An 18,069-nucleotide genomic window follows, 5' to 3' on the forward strand; every position below is an offset into this window, starting at 1 on the left:
TTTAATTGAAACTGGAGCAGGTGCAGAAGAGGTCTGCTAAGATGGTGTGGAAATGGAAAGCCAAGGCAGTGAGGAGACACAAGAATAATGTGGTTTGTTTAGCCCAGCAAAACAAAGATGACAAAGATGACCGGAATCTGAGAGCTGTCTATAGGTACACCAGGGGAGAGAAAAAATACCCAAGTTAAAGCAAAGGACCATTTTGCCAGAGTGTAAACTAGCTGTGAATACGTTTAACCTGGGAATTAGAGGAAGTTTCCCATCTATCAAGTAGAGAAGACCTGAAGAAGCCTTCCACTCGGGTTAGCATGGGCAAGTAAACAAACATATTTGAAGATGGAGGTTGATAAATTTACTGGGATGTTGAATGAGAAATTATATTACAAGAAGGAGTGGAATGGCTCAGTATCCCTCGGACTCCTTTCCTGGCCTATACTCCTACACGTGGATTGCTTTTAGGATCTGAAATCCTCTTTTGCCTTTCCTTTGCTAAGGACATCAGCACCTTTAAAATCTCCTGTCATTATCACCCAAGAGCCCTGTGCTGCATCTGCAAACCTCCTGGCCCCACAGAGCTGCTGTTGCTGCTGCTCCCAAATTCATCAAGGGGGTCACTGTCAAACAATGAGACACACTTGCTCCCACCGGGGTTGAATGAGCTGCTTTCTTTCAAAGCACCCTTTAATTGACAGCTAGGAATAGCTTTCCATGATGACAAGCTGTCATTAATATCATTCACCAGAAAGATACCCCAGTGATAGTATATGTGTTTAGAGGAAAAGAGAGAGAGAAATCCTCTGCAAACAAATGTTTCAACAGAATACATGAACTGAGCTGTGGTTTCAAGAATGACAACGTGAATATAAAAATGTACATTGTGAATATTAGTATTCCCTTAAATATGTGTTCACGTTGGTTAATGAGTCCCACTGGTGGCGTTAGTAACTGAAGGATTTGGGTTGGCACGTTATTAACTTGTTAAGTAGAAAACAGTGATACAAGACTACTTGTCATGTGTATTATAAGACATTTAAAAGTTGCATTCAGCATAAGCAGCTGAACAGAACTAAAGGAGTCGCCTTTAAAATGAGGTGATGTTTCTTTGTGCTGTAATCATGTAAAATCCCATTGCTTTTAAAGGAGCTGTGCTCCATGGGCCCTTGGGAAGGAGGCACAGGGAGCAGGGCTGGGGAGGCAGTTGGTGGGACCCTCCCTCCTCCTCTCTCCTGACCCAGCAGCAGGCAGCGACCTGATACTTCATCTTGGGCTAGGATGGGTTCAGCCCTTTTTTTCACATGGAGAATCCTCTGGAGCTGCCCCGTGGGGTTTGGGGGGTTTATTCTGTATTTTCCGCCTTACCCTGCCCCACCAGTTTGCTGCCTTCTCGTAAAGCCCTGTCCATCCATCAGCCCAGAGGTGGCTGCAGATCTGCGCTGAATGAAATGATGCTTTGTTAAGAAACTGTTGGGTTTTTAAAACAAATAAAATTTGCACGTGACTGTAGACCAGGCTGCTGCATCTGCTGGCAGCAGCACAGGGGATCCAGCTGTAGGAGAGGGGAGCACAGCTGGAAGCTTTGAGCTGCCCTTTCCACCCAGGGCTCGAAGATAGTCCTCAGTGTAAATCAGGACAGCTCAGACACCGCCCCAGCGTGGACCCTATTTCCTCTAGGCTGCTTCTAGCCATCCCAAAATCTCTAAAGTAGGACAAGAAATTAAGACACCAGAGCTGCTCCTGAAACACACTCACTTGCTCTCGGACTGACAGAGGGCTGATTCTGTCGGTCCTGAGGCAATAGGGTAGCGGGATGGCATGGGCTGTGCTACCAGGAATAAATAAGGAGCTACCAGGAATAAATGAGTTGCTACCAAGAATAAATAAGGTGACCCTGATCAGCAACTATCAGCCCTTTTGCCCACTTTTCCCCATCTGCATGACCCAGTTTCTCAGCATTGCTTGCCCAGGGCCCCATGGCATTTGTCCACCTTTGCATTTCATAGCTCTACCACTGACTGAGGCCCTTGGGAGGGGAGCTGTTCCCAGCGAGGATGCTACAGGGGCCATGTGCATTGATGGGGAGGCCACAGGATATCTACTGATCACCCTCATTCATTTTTCCAGAAGCCTGGAGTGAGCCAGATTAATCTGTAGGTGACATTTTCAGTGGCCTGCAGTGTTCATTTGAGACATGCACACTCACATAAGACAGGCTCAGATATGAACACTACAGAAACAGTGACAATATTTAATAAAACATGGCTCGCCAAGCTGGTTTGGGTGCCTTCTTTGGCAGCTGACAGCTATGCCAGAAAAAAGGACCTCTTTGAAAGTGCAGTTGCTGAAGGGAATCACATTGCTGTCCTGCAGTCTTTGGAGCACAACTTGTATGGATCTCGTCAGGGTCACTGAGGCTGGCAGAAGCCAGGATGAGGCCCCTGGTTATTGCAGATGCTTGGCTGGGGAAAGGGGTCCCCCCCAAAAAAAATTGGGCAGGAGGAAATTTCCTGCCTGCTGTGCTGCCTGACAAACCTGGGAAACAGCACAAGGCTTGGCTGAGGAAAAAAGGACGTGCACACATCTATGAGCCATTCATTGTTTGTCTAGACTGAGAAAAAAATAATTTTTTACTGCTAGACGCAGAGGTCAGCAGTGAAAAGACCTGCTCTCTCCCATCCTCTTAGAAACGCAGGCAGGCTGTGAGCCCTACATTTCAAGCTTTGGGGTTGCAGCGTAATTTCAAGCATGTCTCAGCCAGTTTCCATCCCTGATAAGGAGGGGCAGGGACAGATCACTCAAGGAACACCACAGCGGAAAGGCCCTCAATTCGTTCTCCTGGGCTCCTAGCAAACCATACATCAGTCACCAAAGGCTTGACAAATCACAGCGATACAGCTAAGCTTGGAAGTAAAACTTCACATTATCCTTGCTTATGTGGGTGGGAGGCTGAGAGATGCCAAATCTAAAGGGGCTTAAAGGAACTCTTTCTATTATTAAACGGTTTGCTGTCGGTATTTTTATAGTTCTTACATGCTACTTCCATGATTCAGGCCTCCCAAGTTCAAGGCTGCATACAAACAGAGCAAAAAGATAAATTCAGCCTGAAGAGTTGGCAACGCAATTAAAGGCAGGGGCACCAGGCAGATCTGGCCGGGCAGCCAGCAAAGTGCGAGCGGCCCACCTTGCGTGGAGCAGCACTCAGTGATCTCTGCACCCTGGTGCTTACCTTTGTCCAATATTTTTAGGCACAGAGCCAGAGAAAGGCTTAAGGGATGATTTGAAGAGGACAGCGAGATGACAGAGAGGTAGGACTGTTCCCACCTGCGGGCAAAGGATGGGTGAGGTGACCTCTAGGATCCCTCGCAGTCCTATTTGTGCAAGTCAGTGACTCTGAATCTGCTCTTCGCACATGTGTGGAGTATCAGGGAGGGTGCAAAGGAGCTGCTGGCTTGAAATGTGGAGGCGTGAGTTGATGTGGGGGGCAAGGAAGGAAGCAAAGCGGGGAATGGCCCCAGCCAGTACGCTTGTCATTGCAGCTGTGCTTTTCCAAGGGTTACGGCCACGGCAGTAGGCTAAAGATCAGGTATTGTTGGAGGTAAGATGTGAGTGTCCCGGCTGAGGGTGCCAGCCACGTGCATGGGGAGGAGATGCCACAGCTTAGGGGTGGAGACTGGACACATTTAGAGACTGGAGACTGGACTGGGCCAGGTCCAGACACAGGTTTAGGATCAGAGAGCTGCACAAACACAGAAGAACTGGAAGCCGGTGACGGATGTCCATGCAAGGGGGAGGAAAGGCAGCCCCAGGCTTGCTGAGGGACGACTTTGACTCAACCCAAATCAAACGGAGGGAGGAAACACCAGCCAGCATCAGCTGCGGTTACTGGCGCAGCCCTACCCGGGCACCGTTAAGACCGATCAGCGCTGGTAGCATCGACCCGATCCAGAACGAAGTGAAGTGGCATCCTGCGCCCGGCAGCAGTGGGGGCGAGGGGAGACCCCTGCGGAGGGGTCCCCGATGAGTCCCCTGCCCACAGGCAGTGCCGCCCCGGCACGGGAGACGTGGGCTGTCTCCGCTGCAGCCAACGTGAACTCCTATTACAGTTACGCTGAGGCTGGGTTTGCCGAAGGCCGGAGTTGCTGGGGCCCGGGCTGAGCACAGAGAGGGGAGGCCTCAGGGGGCCGGGGGAGGCGGCGCTGGGGGACACGATGGGATGGCCCCTGGGGACGCACGGCGGGGGTAAGGGCTGGCCCCGGGGGGCCCGAGGAGGTGAGCCGGCGGGGAGGGGAAGGGGTGGCCGACGGGCACGCAGGGGGCGGCCACGGCGCGCCGGCGCCTGGGGACGCGGCTGGTCCGGCGCGGCGGCGGCCTCGAGGCGCGGCCACGCGGCGGGGCAGGGCGAAGGGGCGGCGCGGCGCCGCCGAACTACAAGCCCCAGCGTGCCCCGCGCCGCGGCGGGCTGCGGGCGCCTGCGCGAGGGGGCGCGGCGGGGAGGAAGCCCCGCCCCCGGCGGCGGCAGGCGGCGCTGCGGTTGGCCGGCGGCGCTGCCGCTCAGAGCGGGGTCGGGGGTCAGAGTGCGCGGAGGTGAGTGGCGGTGTTGGGGACTCGTGGTGCGGAGTGTGTGCGGGGCGGGGGGAGGGCCGGGCCGGGGCGGACCCCGCCGCGGGGGGGCACGGCGCCGCCGGGCAGCGGGCAGCGGCACGGCCGTGGCGGGGCCCGGCCGGCGCGGGGCCCGGCAGGCCTGGCGGAGGCGTGGGGCCGCCGGGGCCCGGGGCGGGGGGTGGAGGCCTGTCCCGGGGCGGGGGGGGGCGCGGCCTGGCTCCCCGCCGCGGCGGGGCCTGCGCCGGGGCGGCGGCCCGCGGCCGGGGGTGTGGGGCGGCGAGCCGGGCTGCGGGCCGGGGCGGGGCGGCGGCGGGGGTGTGGGGAGGCCGTTGGGGACGGGGGGGGCGGCCCCGGCCCGAGGGGAGGGAGCGGGGCGGCGGCGGGCAGGCGTGGCGGTGCCTCGTCCGCTCGACGCCGAGCCCCGGCTCCTCTCTGCCGGGGCTCGGGGCTGGTGGGCCCTCCGCTCCCCGGGCTCTGCCTTGGGTGGAAGTCTTGGGGAGGCGGTGGCCGCAGCAGCGGTCCCCCAGGTCCCAGCCCGAGCGGGATCGGTTGCCGTTAGGGCTTGAGGAAGGGAAAAAGCTCCCTACCCGGGGCGGGGGGCGTGCGCGGGGTGAGCAAGAGGCAGCGGCAACGAGGATTTTTCATGTTCCTTTTGGGATGTGGAGGTTCATAGCTGGAGGTGATGGGGGAGTAGGAGGTTTGACTTTTTGGGGTTTTTTTTCTATTTTTTTATCCTATGAGATTGAACTGGTCACCTGTCTCAGATCTTGAGACTGAAGTAAACTTGAGAAGGCTTAGAAGTGCAGGATCTGTTTACTTGTTTCCTGACTGGCAGTAGGAATTTCTTCTGTTCTTTTCTTGCTGCTGTACTGTTACAGGTGTTTCTTCTAAACTGGGATGTATGAAAAGGTGTTGTCATTTACTCCTTATGTTCTGTCTTACAAGTCCTGTGTCTGGTGGATTTACATGGACATTGCTGGCCTGTTTGCTAATAAGTCTGACATTTGTTTTACTACTTCTTTACTTATGTCTTTTCCTTATTAAGCTTTTGGTTTCAGAAGTGGGTGGATTGACAGCTGCTGCTTAGTCTGAACTCTTAATATTCTTTCAGCTGCGATGCAGGGGACCAGCAAGTTTTCTAATAGGTTATGCTTGCACTGTGCCTTGGGAAGGATGAGGTACACAGGGCTCTGGGCAGGTACATCTCGAAGGCGCTTGTCCCATCAGATGCTGTTGGACAGTTGTTTGAGGATTTTTTATTTTTTTTTAATGGTAACTTGAATTTATTTTATCTTTTAGTTGCTCTTTGCAACATTGTAGCATCTCATATCAGTTGATGTTAAAGTTGGTGTTTGAACTTTTATTTCCAAGAATTAATTATTCTTAAAATAAGTAATGTGTTAGAAGTCCAGTTGGTTACTCTTCATTGTGTGGGCTTGGGAAACCTGATTTCAGATATTTTTGTTTCCCTTTTCAAGTACTGAATTCTGGCCTTTGCAACTGAATTTTCATGTTAATTTATAGTGTGGACTAAATGCTTGTCTTGTTTCAAAGAGTGGCCCTTTTATGGTTCTTGTTCCTCTCAGACTTTGGGTTGCTCTACATGAATGGTGCGTTGTTTTTTGTTTTGTGTGTGTTGGTTTTTTTTTTGTAAAGTTAGTGTGTATAGCCAGACAGATTTGAGTGTTACCAAAATCCAAAAGAAGAAGCCCATTAAAGCATTAAAAAGAAAATGCTCGTGTGCTTGATGCTAAATAAGTCCTTGGATTGAGTATACACCGATATGACCTAAAGTTTCTGCTCTGCAGTTGAGAGATACTTAACTTCAATTTGATTCCTTTAGGAGGCCCGATGACAGCTGTTTCGGTGCTTATCTTGTTTTGGCTCTGTTAACTTTGGTAGGTCTTGATATTATTTTTTTATATTATTTTTTTCCCCCTTAAATTTTGGAAATGGAGTTCTGGAAGAGACTTTAATGTGTGAAGTTTTTGCACTTGGCTCTGCCCCTCTATCTATCCAGTAGCCACCTCCAGTAAAGGGCAACGAGACTGTATAATGCAGGTCTGGTGAAGTTCAGGTAAACAGCGTAGGATTGCCCACTGTGGCTGTACTTATGGGAGAACACTGAAGGCTGTTAAGCAACTGTGCATTTGTCACAAGTCTGTCCTTGGATCTGAAGCACGTGTTACTGCTGGAAACGGTCATCCTGAGACTCCTGATGTTTTTCTCTAGTAGTGCTGAGCTAACATACCAGCATGGTGCAATGGCAAGCAGGGGAGCGAGGGGAGAAGAGGACAAGTTGTGGCTCTTGAAGCATAACTTAGAGCAGAGGTGCTGGCTTTTGCTGCTAGATACCATTTGGCAACTTTTCTCTCCCCAAAGAGAAGTCACCTGTGCTGGCCAAATGCCAGCTGAGAAGTTGTAATCTCTCCAGATAATGTTGTGCAAGTAAAGATACTTCACTCCCACACACACACACATGCAAAAATAGTTTTGGTTTGCTTTTTTTAAAAATTTCAGCTGTATTTGTTACAGTTGTTATTTTTCTGTGGTTGAATATTAGGGTCTACATGTTCCCTGGCTGGTTTTCTGGGCTCACTGAGACTGGATTGTGTGGAAACCATGCCCTATTGTAGCTGCTGCTCTGCTTGGAGCATTTGCCTGTTTACCAGGACAGAGCTTTGGCAGAGTATAGACTTTCTTAACACTTCTGGAGTTCATTTGTGAAGATCAAAAGTGAACAGTGCATTGAGCTATGCAAGTCTTGTCTCCCTGAGTCCAAACTGAGATTTGGAACTCTCCGATGTTAACCTTCAAGTTCATTTTTCAGATAACGAAGGTGTGCGGCTGTATAAGTGGTTTGAACAACTGTGGCATTCATGTGTATGAAAATCAAGTAATTATGCATGCTAGATTCCATTAAACAAAGGGTGGCCTGCTATGTCTCCTTTCCACTAAATTAGGACAATATGCAATAGTAGCTTTTACTGACTAGGAGCGTAGTAACTACAAATCTCTTACTCCTGGCTCTGGGAGCTCTGCTCTGGATTGAGAGCACTGAAGTGCCATAAATTTTAGAACTCGCCCCGAAGACCAGAGCTGGGAAAGTTTGAATGAAAACTAAGATGTGTTATTTTTTGACAGCGAATGGATTGACCATTGGAATGAGCTGTCTGAAGGTAGTGGGGAGCCTCCGTACTTGATGCTGCAATTCAAGGCCAGAAGCTTTTTCTGAAAGATGTTCAAGCCTTTGGGCTCAATTCAGGAGTAATGAAGTGGAAACTTTATGGCCAGCATGACATGAGGTTCAGACAGGATGGTCCGATGGGCTTTCTGACTTCATGTTTTATGTTTATGCTGCTAGAGCCAAGATACCTTCTCCGTTTCCTGCAAAGAGCCACGCCATCCCAGGTGTACGTGTCCTGGTCTGAGTACGTGGCTTGGTGAGTGGCTGAGCCAACCAACAGCTCCCAGTGGCTCATCTCCCTCCTGCCTCTGTGGGCCCATCCCCTCCTTTGAGCTTTAGCACTCATCCAGCCTGGCCCCGAGCTGATTCATCTCACTAAACCAGCAGGAAACTACCTTGTTTTAATTGGGTTTTATTCTGGCTGCATTAGCACTTTTATAGGGTTCCTGTGCTTGAGTTGGCTCACAGAGGGGCCAGAGAAGCTCAGGAACTGGTGTAAGGTAATCAGCAGGAGAGTAAGACTGAGAGGGAAGGACAGGCCTGCGTCCTTTTGGCCTCCCAGAACTATTGGCTTGGTTAAACCCATTTTGTGTAGCTTCACCCTGGTGCATTTCCTTGTGGTTCCCACACAGAGGCAGAAGACTACACCAGAAGGTTCTTGGTCTGATCCTCTGCAAATGTTCTCTTCCTTAATACAAAATCCACTCTTCCACTGCGGCTTTCAAGTCTTTTGCTGTATGCATCTCTGTTGTTGCTTCTTTTAATTTTTGTCGTTTCCTTCCTCTGCATTTCCTCTAAGTGACCAGTCCTTTACTGTGTGGAACTTCTTCAGACTTCAGCTTAGACCTGTTTGCCTATCCGCAGTTACTCTTGGAGAAGGTTTAAAAATACACAGCAAAGCTTGTCTAAGGAGACCAGTCAAGGGGCTGATGAAAGTGGGTTGCCTAGCAGAGGTGGCCTAATAAAATCGGAGTGGAATTGTATGTGCAGCTTTGGGACAGCTTCTGGGTGGTCTGTTCAGATGAGTTCCTGCTGGTGTGGAGTCTTGTGCGGGTTTCACTGTGTCGTCAAGTGAACTGAGATGTGTTTGTTTCCCAGCCTCGTAGGGTGCGATAGCCCCAGCAAGTGCTTCCCTAAGTAATCAGCGCCTTCGGCCTTGCTCATTGTGATCTCACAAGCCATCGCGTCTGTGATGTCACAATGGAAGAGACTCTGGTGCTGTGACATAGCTGGTGGTGCCTTTGACATATCAGCCAAGGAACGCAGCGGGAAGAATGAGCTCAAGAAACGGGAGAGATCTTCCTTAACCCGAGAGCACCCTCCATCCTTTAGTCAACCCTTTTTGTGTTCACTTATCTCTTCCATAATGCCCATATAGAGGGAAGCCGGTGCCTTATATAGAGTGAATTATTTTTCTTAATTGAACTACCGAGATGCACGTATCTCCCGGATGAGCAGTTGCCTGACTTTGCTCCTGTAACCCTCGTTCTTCTCTGCTGTTACCCTGACTTGTTGTATTGCATCTAATTTTAGACTGTAAGTTCTTGAGAACAGGGACCTCTTCATCTGCCGTGGGAAGAGGCTGGGTGCAATTGCAGAGTGCTGTAAAAAAAAAAAAAAAAAAAAAAAAAAAACCCAAACAAACAAAAAAATTGATGCCAAGTTGTATCTGAGCTGAGTAATGATGGGACAGCATATAGGCATCCTGTGGCAATGCTTTGGGAAAGTTAAGTTATGAATCTTCCAAAACATGGGCTTGGCTGTCTAGCAGTGCCGGAGACAAACCCAGCCAAAAGTGAAGGGAGTGCAACCATGGAAGTGTACTGGATTCATATTCAAGGGATGATACTGTGAGGTTAACAAATTAAAGAAGCAAATTTACCTGTCTAAAATAATGTTACATTATTAAAACGGTTCTAAAAGCTTTGTGTTTTGTTGTTTGTTTTACTTTATGTGTTCGGGTTTTGTTTTGTTTTGTTTTTTTGGAAGTTTGGATGGTGACAGTGGATGAGCTGGTTCTGTTCATAGTCTCTGGTTTCCTGCCTTGCAGGCTAGCCAGGTGCTGTCATTTTTGGACTGTAGTTTGTCTAATGAAGTATTTGATTTTAGGTTAAGGTTGATTTAAAAAAAAAAAATGGAGTTATCTCTATTGTTCTTCAGTTATATCTTCACACAATTGAAATACGGGCTCACATTTGACCTCTGAGTATGCATTTGAACAGCTACCAAAATGGAAGTCTTGCATTTTTTGTTATACTCTGTTCCAGGTGTTGCTAAATGTATGCAATTTTGTTCTACAAAAAGCATCTTTATTACCTTATCTTTTTATAATTTAATAAAATAAGACACTATAATTTAATAAAACAAGACAAACCTGACTTACATTTTGGATTGTTTTTGGTTGCTCTAGCCTCGAGTTCAGTTGTCTGTCGGAGGCCAGGAGTCATGGCTGCCCCCACCCAGGCTTTGCACAGGGAATAAACTGAAATGTATGACTCCCAAAGCTTTCTTGCTTTTATTTTTTAATTTTAGTTTGTCTTGTCCTTTAGTGTGTGGGTTTTTTTGTTTGTTTATTTTTTTTAATACGGTGGAGGGCCGTATTGCCATAACAAAGTAATTTAACATGTAAATGGAGGCTCTTGTAAAACATACCATTTCTTGGGTCGCCCCTTCAACCTGAACTTAGGTGTTTGTCGTCTTTCCCCCTCCTTGCATCAGCTTATCAAACTGGACAGTGAAGGGGAATGTTTTTGGGTTAAAGGCAAGCTGTTAAAGTTTTGCCTTCTCTTGCTGCCAGATTATTTTAATTAGATGTGGTTGTAAAAAGTAAATATTAATGTGCAAAGAACCCATTAAGCTCAAGTTCGTAGGCTGATTTGTCTCACCACTGATGAATTTGAATCCTCTGCAACTTGCATGGTGCACATCTCTGTATGTGGCTTTGGGGCTGTCCCGCAGGTGGGGGAGAGCACTTGCAATGCCTTGCTGGCTTTTGTCACCAGTGTCCTTCATGTGGCAGGAGTTCTCCATCCTGTTCCTTGCCGCTTGTGGTTGCTGCTAAGCGGCTTCCCCGGTGGGAAGCCTGGAGCGCGACAGCCGCTGGTGCAGGTTCTCCGCTTCTCACTCGGTGGGGCCCCTGGCAAGCTGGCAGCTACAGCTGACACTTGCCTTTCCCCGGCTTTCCTTACTGGTGATCAAACTGTTGTGCTTTAGTATTGTGTGCTCAGATCACTAACAAGCAAGAGCTGTGCTCACCCCGAGCTTGTCCTGTTACCTGCAGCTGATGTCCAGAGATTAGGGTTTTTTAAATTATTTTTAAAAGACAGTTGCTGATTATAGCTAGTGATGTCACATGTGGCACGTGCAGCACATAACGTGAACTTTATCTTCCAGCTGAAACCCACCACATGTGGCCGTTTCCCATGTTATTGGGTGTTGCAAATGTAAAGTGCTGTCACATTTTCCTAGGTCTGTGTACAATCTGTCAAAATAATTCCTGAAGTCCAGCCTCAGTTCATGGTCCCATTACGTTTCATATGTATCTGTGTAAGGAATTGGAGCTGTGTGATATGAAATATTAACCTAGTAGGGTTGAATGCCAGATGTGACAGCTTGCACTGTCTGAGATTATAATCTGACCCTATGTGCGTAAGAAATATATATGTTGTGTTTTACATGGGTTTGGAAATGGAATCATTGAACATGTGGATTTATATGGCTAGAGCCGGGTTTCCAATTTTTGAAGCTGCATTGCTTGCATTGTTGTCTGTTGGAAAAAAAAATACGGGATAATTACTAGTGCTTTGCATTGTCATAGCCGTTATAAATGCTTTACATGACTTCTAATAAAGTGTGTTTGCTTACCAGCTATCTTATGCTCTGAGGCACTCTGACCTCGCCAAAGAAGATGATGTGAGGTCTTCCCAGGGCACCTAGAGCAGTGGCTGGGTAAACATGCAGTTAAAACTTCATTTGGCTGGAAGTGCAGGGTTTGCAGTGGGGTTGCTCTTATTTGTATGCTGCCTGTGTAGGGGAATTGGCATGCAACACCCCACTCGTGCACCTTTGTTCAGAGCATTGCTCCCTCTGTTACACGGGAGGGTGGGGAGGGAGGCTGCTTTTAGGATGGGGAGCCCGATCCTGTCGTTAAACATGGACTCCCTCCAGAATTTGTTACTGTAAGCAGGCGCTAGACGTTAGCTGTTATTTCCCTCTGCTGATGTCCCACGGTACCTGTGTGACACAGACCGGCCGGGTCCGGAGCGGTGCTGCCATGTCTGCGTGGTGACGTGCCTGACTCCTGCCGAGACGGCCGGTTTATCTTTGCTGTGCGGACTCAGTGGCTCGGGAACCTCTGCAGCGCTGTGCACGGTGCAGGCCAGCCTGGAGATTTGTGGGATTCATGTCTGATGCCCTAGTCTTGCCAGTTCAGCTACATTAGAGAAGTACTGATCTTGCTGTGTGTGGGTGTATAATGTATGTTTTATTACCTGTGTTTGATATAGGGATTGGAGCCTGTCTGCCTCCCCCACTCCCAACTGTGTATTTTACTTTATGCAGTAGGCTAAAGACCAGGTTTTACCGCAACTAACTCACAAGCTGCTTTATTCTGAGATACTGTATTTGCTGTGATGGGCCTTTAGATTCATAGCTGGTAGCTTGAAGATTTAAAGCAAGTACACCTTAAATATCTCTTATCTGGGGCAGGTTAGAAGTGAATATAACTAACCTCTGTTTGACTGTAATGCATTTATTAATGACAGCAAATGCTGTAGATGGAAAAGCAATAGGTAGAACTGAGCCCCTTTAGGATAAATGCAATGTTGGGCTCTTTGTTTTGGTTTTGTAACTTGAGTTTTCAGTTTTCTGGATACCTGCTGCCTGGCATGCTGCTTTAATAAAGCAAGCAGCCCCCCAAAATGTGAAAGCCACAAGGTGGGGATGCATTTGTCCCCAGAATTGGCAGTGTGAGCACTGGCTCAGTCTTAAACATCTCAGCTTCTTTGATTTTTGCCTTTCACTCAAACCTTGGAAAGGGAAGGTTACCAAATGCGTGTTTACTCGAAGCACACAGCCTGCTCAGCCGCAATTATCTCCTAATCTGGTCCTTCCGAGTTTCTCTGGTCTCGCAGGTAAATACAGATTTAGCCGTTATTCAAGGCATATTATTTACCTCATTAAGTGTGTGTTTTGGCACGTGCATTATTTACCTGACGGACTAACGGATGGGAGAGAGCAAACGCTGTCTTTTGTGCAAACAGCGACTTTTGTTTGCGGGCGGTGAGTCCTCCGTTTCGCCTTGCCCGTTTCGGCTCTGTTTCTTGCGGCGGGCGCTTCCAGCCCTCCTCCATGGCAGAGCGAAAAGCGAGCGCAGGCGCGGGGAGGCTGGCTCAGAAACCGGGCGGGGTGGGTGGCACGTGGTGTGATGGAGCTCTTGCCCAGAGCCACGAACAGTGGGACCAACCGTGGGGATGGATTTTAAAGCTCTATGTAGCAAGGTGTGTGTGTATATATATAGTTAGAGGGGGTACTCATATCCTTGTTCGAGAGGACTGGGTTGTTGCAATTCGCCTGTTTTGTGATCGGTCACTGTAACCCAGCTATGTAACACCTCCGTGAGCTGGGCTTGGACTCTCATCCCAATAAATCTATTAACAGCCCCAAGGCTGGCCCACCTTGGGCAGTGACAGTCCTGTCAAGTTTTTCCTGCAACGTTTGCAAAGAAAAAGGGTAGGGGGTATATCCAGGCAGTCTCATGTGGTTAACGTAATTTATTAAATAGCGTTTGTTAAATAGAACCATCAGAAGGTTATGGCTGGGTGAGGTATTTCTTCAGGAGGGAGACTTAACCTATAGTGCTGCTTGTGTTTTGTAGTTCCTGCAGTCTCTGCAGTTCACGTGTGGCTTTGTTGAAGCAATATTCTCCTCTGAGAAATACCTGAAGTAAGAAATCAAGTGTAGCACTAGAATCACATCTCTGAGAAACCTCATACACAGAGCAAATGAGAACTTCCCTGGGGATGAGCTTTCCAGCCACCAGATGCCTGGATTTGTAATGGATGTGGGAGGGTTCGGTGCGACAAACAGGCATTTCAGGGCCAAGCTGTTTGGATGGGTTGTAGTGTTGATATGTCTATTGCTGTATTTAATTCCTACCATGTATCAGAAGTTGCATTGTATATGAAAAGGCGAAAGGCCTCCTCAGAAATTTCAATGGGGTTTAGATAAGATTTTCTGTGTTTAAGTGGTTTGTGCTGTGTTCTGCTATGATAAGGTTCAGCAGGGGGGTGTGGTCTGGTGCCTGGAGCCATGACTGTTGTGTGTCTCATAGTTCTTAATTTAGAGCCGTTTGCAGAGGTTAATTTCCAGTTGCCCATGATTCTGGACACCTTGAGCTCAGTCCAAATGTCATCTGTCATGCTTAGAGCAGGTTACTGTGTTATTTCAGGTTTGCGATGCTGGAACCTCCACCGGGAAGCACAGAGAAAACCCCTGACAGAGGAGGCCAGCGAAGAGATACTAGCAAAGACGAGATGTATGTGTGCATGAGTAACATGAGTCTGTTTTCAGTTTCAGATGCGTCTGGATGTTCAATGATAGCACTCCTCCATACTGGAGCAGCAAAGTTTCCCCAAAACTTACTTCCAAGGGCAAGACAAGCTGCGTGCTCCCTCCTCCCGGCTGGTGTTCTCAAAGGGTACGGCTCCATCGTAAGCAGGAAACTGGCGTCCCACGGCTTTGGAGCTTCCATGGCAGCAATGTCATCCTTCCCTCCACAGAGATATCACTACTTCTTAGTGCTGGATTTTGAGGCTACATGTGACAAACCACAGATTCATCCTCAGGTAAATAGTCAGTCCTGTTAATTATCCTCTTGCAAGTTGCTGCTGCTGTTCGGAGAGGTGGAAGGAAAAAGCACAGTGCTGGCTCACTCGTTTTCTCTGGTTTGTCCCACCTCCTTTCTGTTGCTGGTCCTCCAGGGCTCTTGCCAGTCACCTGCTCTCTCAGGAGCAATGCCAGGACCGTTTGGTGGGAATGAAATGAAGGAGCCTGATTTCCGTCAAGGAAGTGACAATTCATGTGTTATCGAAAACATCTTTAAGTCATGTATGCTTGTCATCTGCCTGAACTGGGGAGGGTCTAAAAACTTTTGGCTGGAAACCTGCATTAGTAGAGTACTCATGGCAGTCGTGTTTGATTCTGCAAGGAAAAAGGCTGTTGGTAGCCAATAGCTTTTGGAAAATAATAGTTTGAATGATAGGAATATGTGCAACATAATGGTGTTTCTAGGTAGAGAAGAACAATAATTTGGAGCTATCTGATCTTGCTGAAGTTATCTTGCCTGGGTGTTAACTCTGGAGTGTAATGAGACAGGAAGAGTTCAGCTTCAGAGAGATTTTTCCAGTGCCCTACTACTTCAGACATACAGAGATCAAGATGAAGTAGAGGTTTTTCTGCAGACAGTTCTTCCATAGTGGCATAGGGCGTATTAGTAAATATATTTTCAGTTGTCAGCAGGATGGGCCTAGGTTTTCCATTTAAATTAGAAAATCTTGCTAAAAAGAAAAAAAAAAAACCAACCTAACATTGGGTTGGTAACAAACAAACAGAATTTCTGAGTCTCTGAATCGAACTTGGACTTCTCACCCTCCTCTGCCAAGCAATTGGCCTCTTAGGGGTATTGCCGGTAATATATGCATTGGGTCAGAATAACTTCCGTTGGCTTTGTTTCAAATATACTAAGGGCTAAGCGGTTTTCAGTGTGGTATCTCATTACTGAAGTGACTTGATACAGTGTGTTCATTTCCCGGTGCAGCTGTGGTTTCCCTTGGGCTTGTCCTGTCAAAGGGACGCTGCAAGTTGGGATCAGACTTGGCTCCTCACTTCCCCAGTAGTGCCTTGGTGAGTGCCGCCTGCCTCTTGTGTTTCTTGAAAAATGGACAGCAAATTCCCTGAGCTTTTGCTGGGTCTTTGTGGGAGGCTGTTGTGGCTCTGCCTCCAGTTCTGCTATCAGGGTCTTAACCGCTCTCCAAGTGAGATGTCAGGCTATTTCCTGCACGCTCCGCCTCGGGTGCACAGACCTGTCAAAGCTGTAAATTGGATCTACCTTGTCCCTTTGGATATGGGTTTGGTCTGTGCACATTTTGATGCAAAACCATGATGCATGTGGAGCTAGTTTACAGCTGGCAGTAAAAAGGAGCATGAGTGGAATATGATTACTACTGTTTTAAGGAGCTTTGTCCCCAAGTCCTTGCCAGGGAAAGTAATGGTCTGGGCCAATGCAGATCTGCTATATATTTTGTTGGTGAGATAGCACCTTTAAGGTGAAGATGTTCTTCAGTGTTGTTTTTCCAGTCTGCTTTGTTCAGTGCCTGTCTGCATCATATCGTGTGTGGAAAGGGCTGTCAGTCCCTCACATCCTCACCAACAAATTAGTTTGACAAATAAAGAAATGGCTCTTGCTACATGGGTATCAGTGTAGCTGGAAAGGCTGAAAGTGCCTGCCAGAACCGCACAACTTCATAAAATGGGACTTTAGCTGATTCCCCTACCTACATCTTACCTTTTTGCTGACCAGTGTGGCTTTTGTCCTCTTCACTGATGGGCTGTATGTCGTGGTGAGCAAACTGTGCCCTGTATTTCAGTGATGTTTTGTGCAAGGTTTTAGTGGCAGGATCTTTCACTGGAGCAATGGCAGACAGGTTTTGGAGGTTTGGTCTGAGGACAGACCTGGGAGCTAGGAATGGTCAGTCAGGTGCTGATCTTCACTGAGATCCTGATCCTTTTTCTGCTTTTGTTTTAATACCTGCAGAATAGAAGTCTAGATACAGTGAAATTCAAGTGCATTGGGATTTGACGAAGCGGCTGCATATACAGAGCTAAGCTGTGATCCAGGTTACTCTAAGTGGGTAGGCGTAGCTGTAAATTTAGCCAGCTCAGCCTAAAAGTCTTGCAGAGTGCACTTGCCACCATGTAGCACACTTCACATTTCTCACTAACTGCTCTTCAAAATATTCTGGCTTCTCACCAGAAGCTACTGAAAGATCCATCTTTTTATCTACACGAAGGTGTGTGACTGCCCTATCTGCTCCCCCTCCCACTGTATTTACTTGTGCTCTTCTGCAACTGGCAGCCTCGCGGGCTTTATCCCTGGGGAAGTCCTTCATGCTCTTTCAGGAGCCCTGAAGACTCCTTCATTTCCATTCCCTTTCACGCTGCCCAATCTCTCGCCGAGGTCTTGTGGTATGGCCTCTGTAATGGGGATCAAGGAGGGTCAAGGACAGTGGTATTCCCCTGGGAAGCTGTCTGCATTATGGCTCCAGTGGCTGGGGCAACTGGCTGAGTGCCTCATGGCTGCTGCCCTTTGCTTTACCACTTCTGGGTTGGGCATGGGGGGTCCTTCATATTCTCTGCCCTACAGCCACAGAGGAACGGTAGCATCCTTGCAGTCCTGATTTCTGATGGCTTTCAACAGATATGCCCCAAAATCAAAGTGCATGTTTATATGCACAAAGCAGCAGCTTAGCTTTATGAGTTTTTTGGATATATTTATGAATAATGAGACCATCCCAGAGAGAAAAGAAGGTGGGCAGTTTAACTGCATTGCCCTGGATGGATAGATGGGAAAACCTGAAAGAATAGAGGCACAGTCTGTGTCATGTAGTGTTTTAGCCAGCCAAAGGTCAGTAGGGGTTGGCAGTAAGGGATGTTTATGGCTGGCCCCTCGCATCTCTTTAAAGCTTACCTTGTGCATTTGGAATTTGATCCAAAGCCCAGTGGGGTCAGGTGGGAGCTGTCGTTCTGCAGAGGTCGGTGGACCTCGGACCATGATGGTGGTAGTGTGCTTCATTTTTCTGCTCTAACTCTGACATTTTTTTCCTTTACTGTCTGCTAAGAGTGTATAAGTACCTGCTGCTTTTATATGCTGTCAGCCTGTAGAGCCGGGTACATATGGTGCTTTAGCTACACAAGAGAGGATGCATTAATAAGTGGGAGTCTTGCTCTTTTGTCCCTTTGTCCTTGTATACACCAGTGTTTATGGTGGTCAGTGCTTTCAGTGACTGTGTTAAGGAGCTCTCCAGGCTCAGATCCATGGCTGCCTGTAACCTTATTTTATTAATGCAGTGAGTGGGTGTGCCTCTCTCAGTCAGCAAGCCAAGTATCTTGCCTTCAACTTCAGCAGGGTGGATGAAAAGCAATGATTTTTTAAAATGTAAAAAGTCTGAAGGTAGAAATCAGATTTGTTCAAAGCTGAATTTGAAATTAGGCTTCTACATAGGATG

The 18,069-nt window shown here is 48.0% G+C and overlaps 1 protein-coding gene across 7 annotated transcripts in view; it reads left to right on the forward strand.

Annotated features, from left to right (window-relative positions):
- Positions 1-4,501: 4,501 nt before the first annotated feature.
- ERI3 (ERI1 exoribonuclease family member 3) overlaps positions 4,502-18,069 on the forward strand; it is a 135,083-nt gene continuing 121,515 nt past the window's right edge. For 6 of the 7 annotated variants that reach the window (XM_072868258.1, XM_072868261.1, XM_072868256.1 and 3 more), the window contains exons 1-2: positions 4,502-4,581; positions 14,357-14,631. In XM_072868258.1, coding sequence (XP_072724359.1) covers positions 14,380-14,631 — 252 coding nt within the window. In that variant the 5' untranslated portion in view covers positions 4,502-4,581; positions 14,357-14,379. The other variant, XM_072868257.1, reaches the window with a different exon arrangement.

This window comes from Ciconia boyciana, chromosome 7, assembly GCF_034638445.1.
Source record: "Ciconia boyciana chromosome 7, ASM3463844v1, whole genome shotgun sequence".
Classification (NCBI taxonomy): Eukaryota; Metazoa; Chordata; class Aves; order Ciconiiformes; family Ciconiidae; genus Ciconia; species Ciconia boyciana.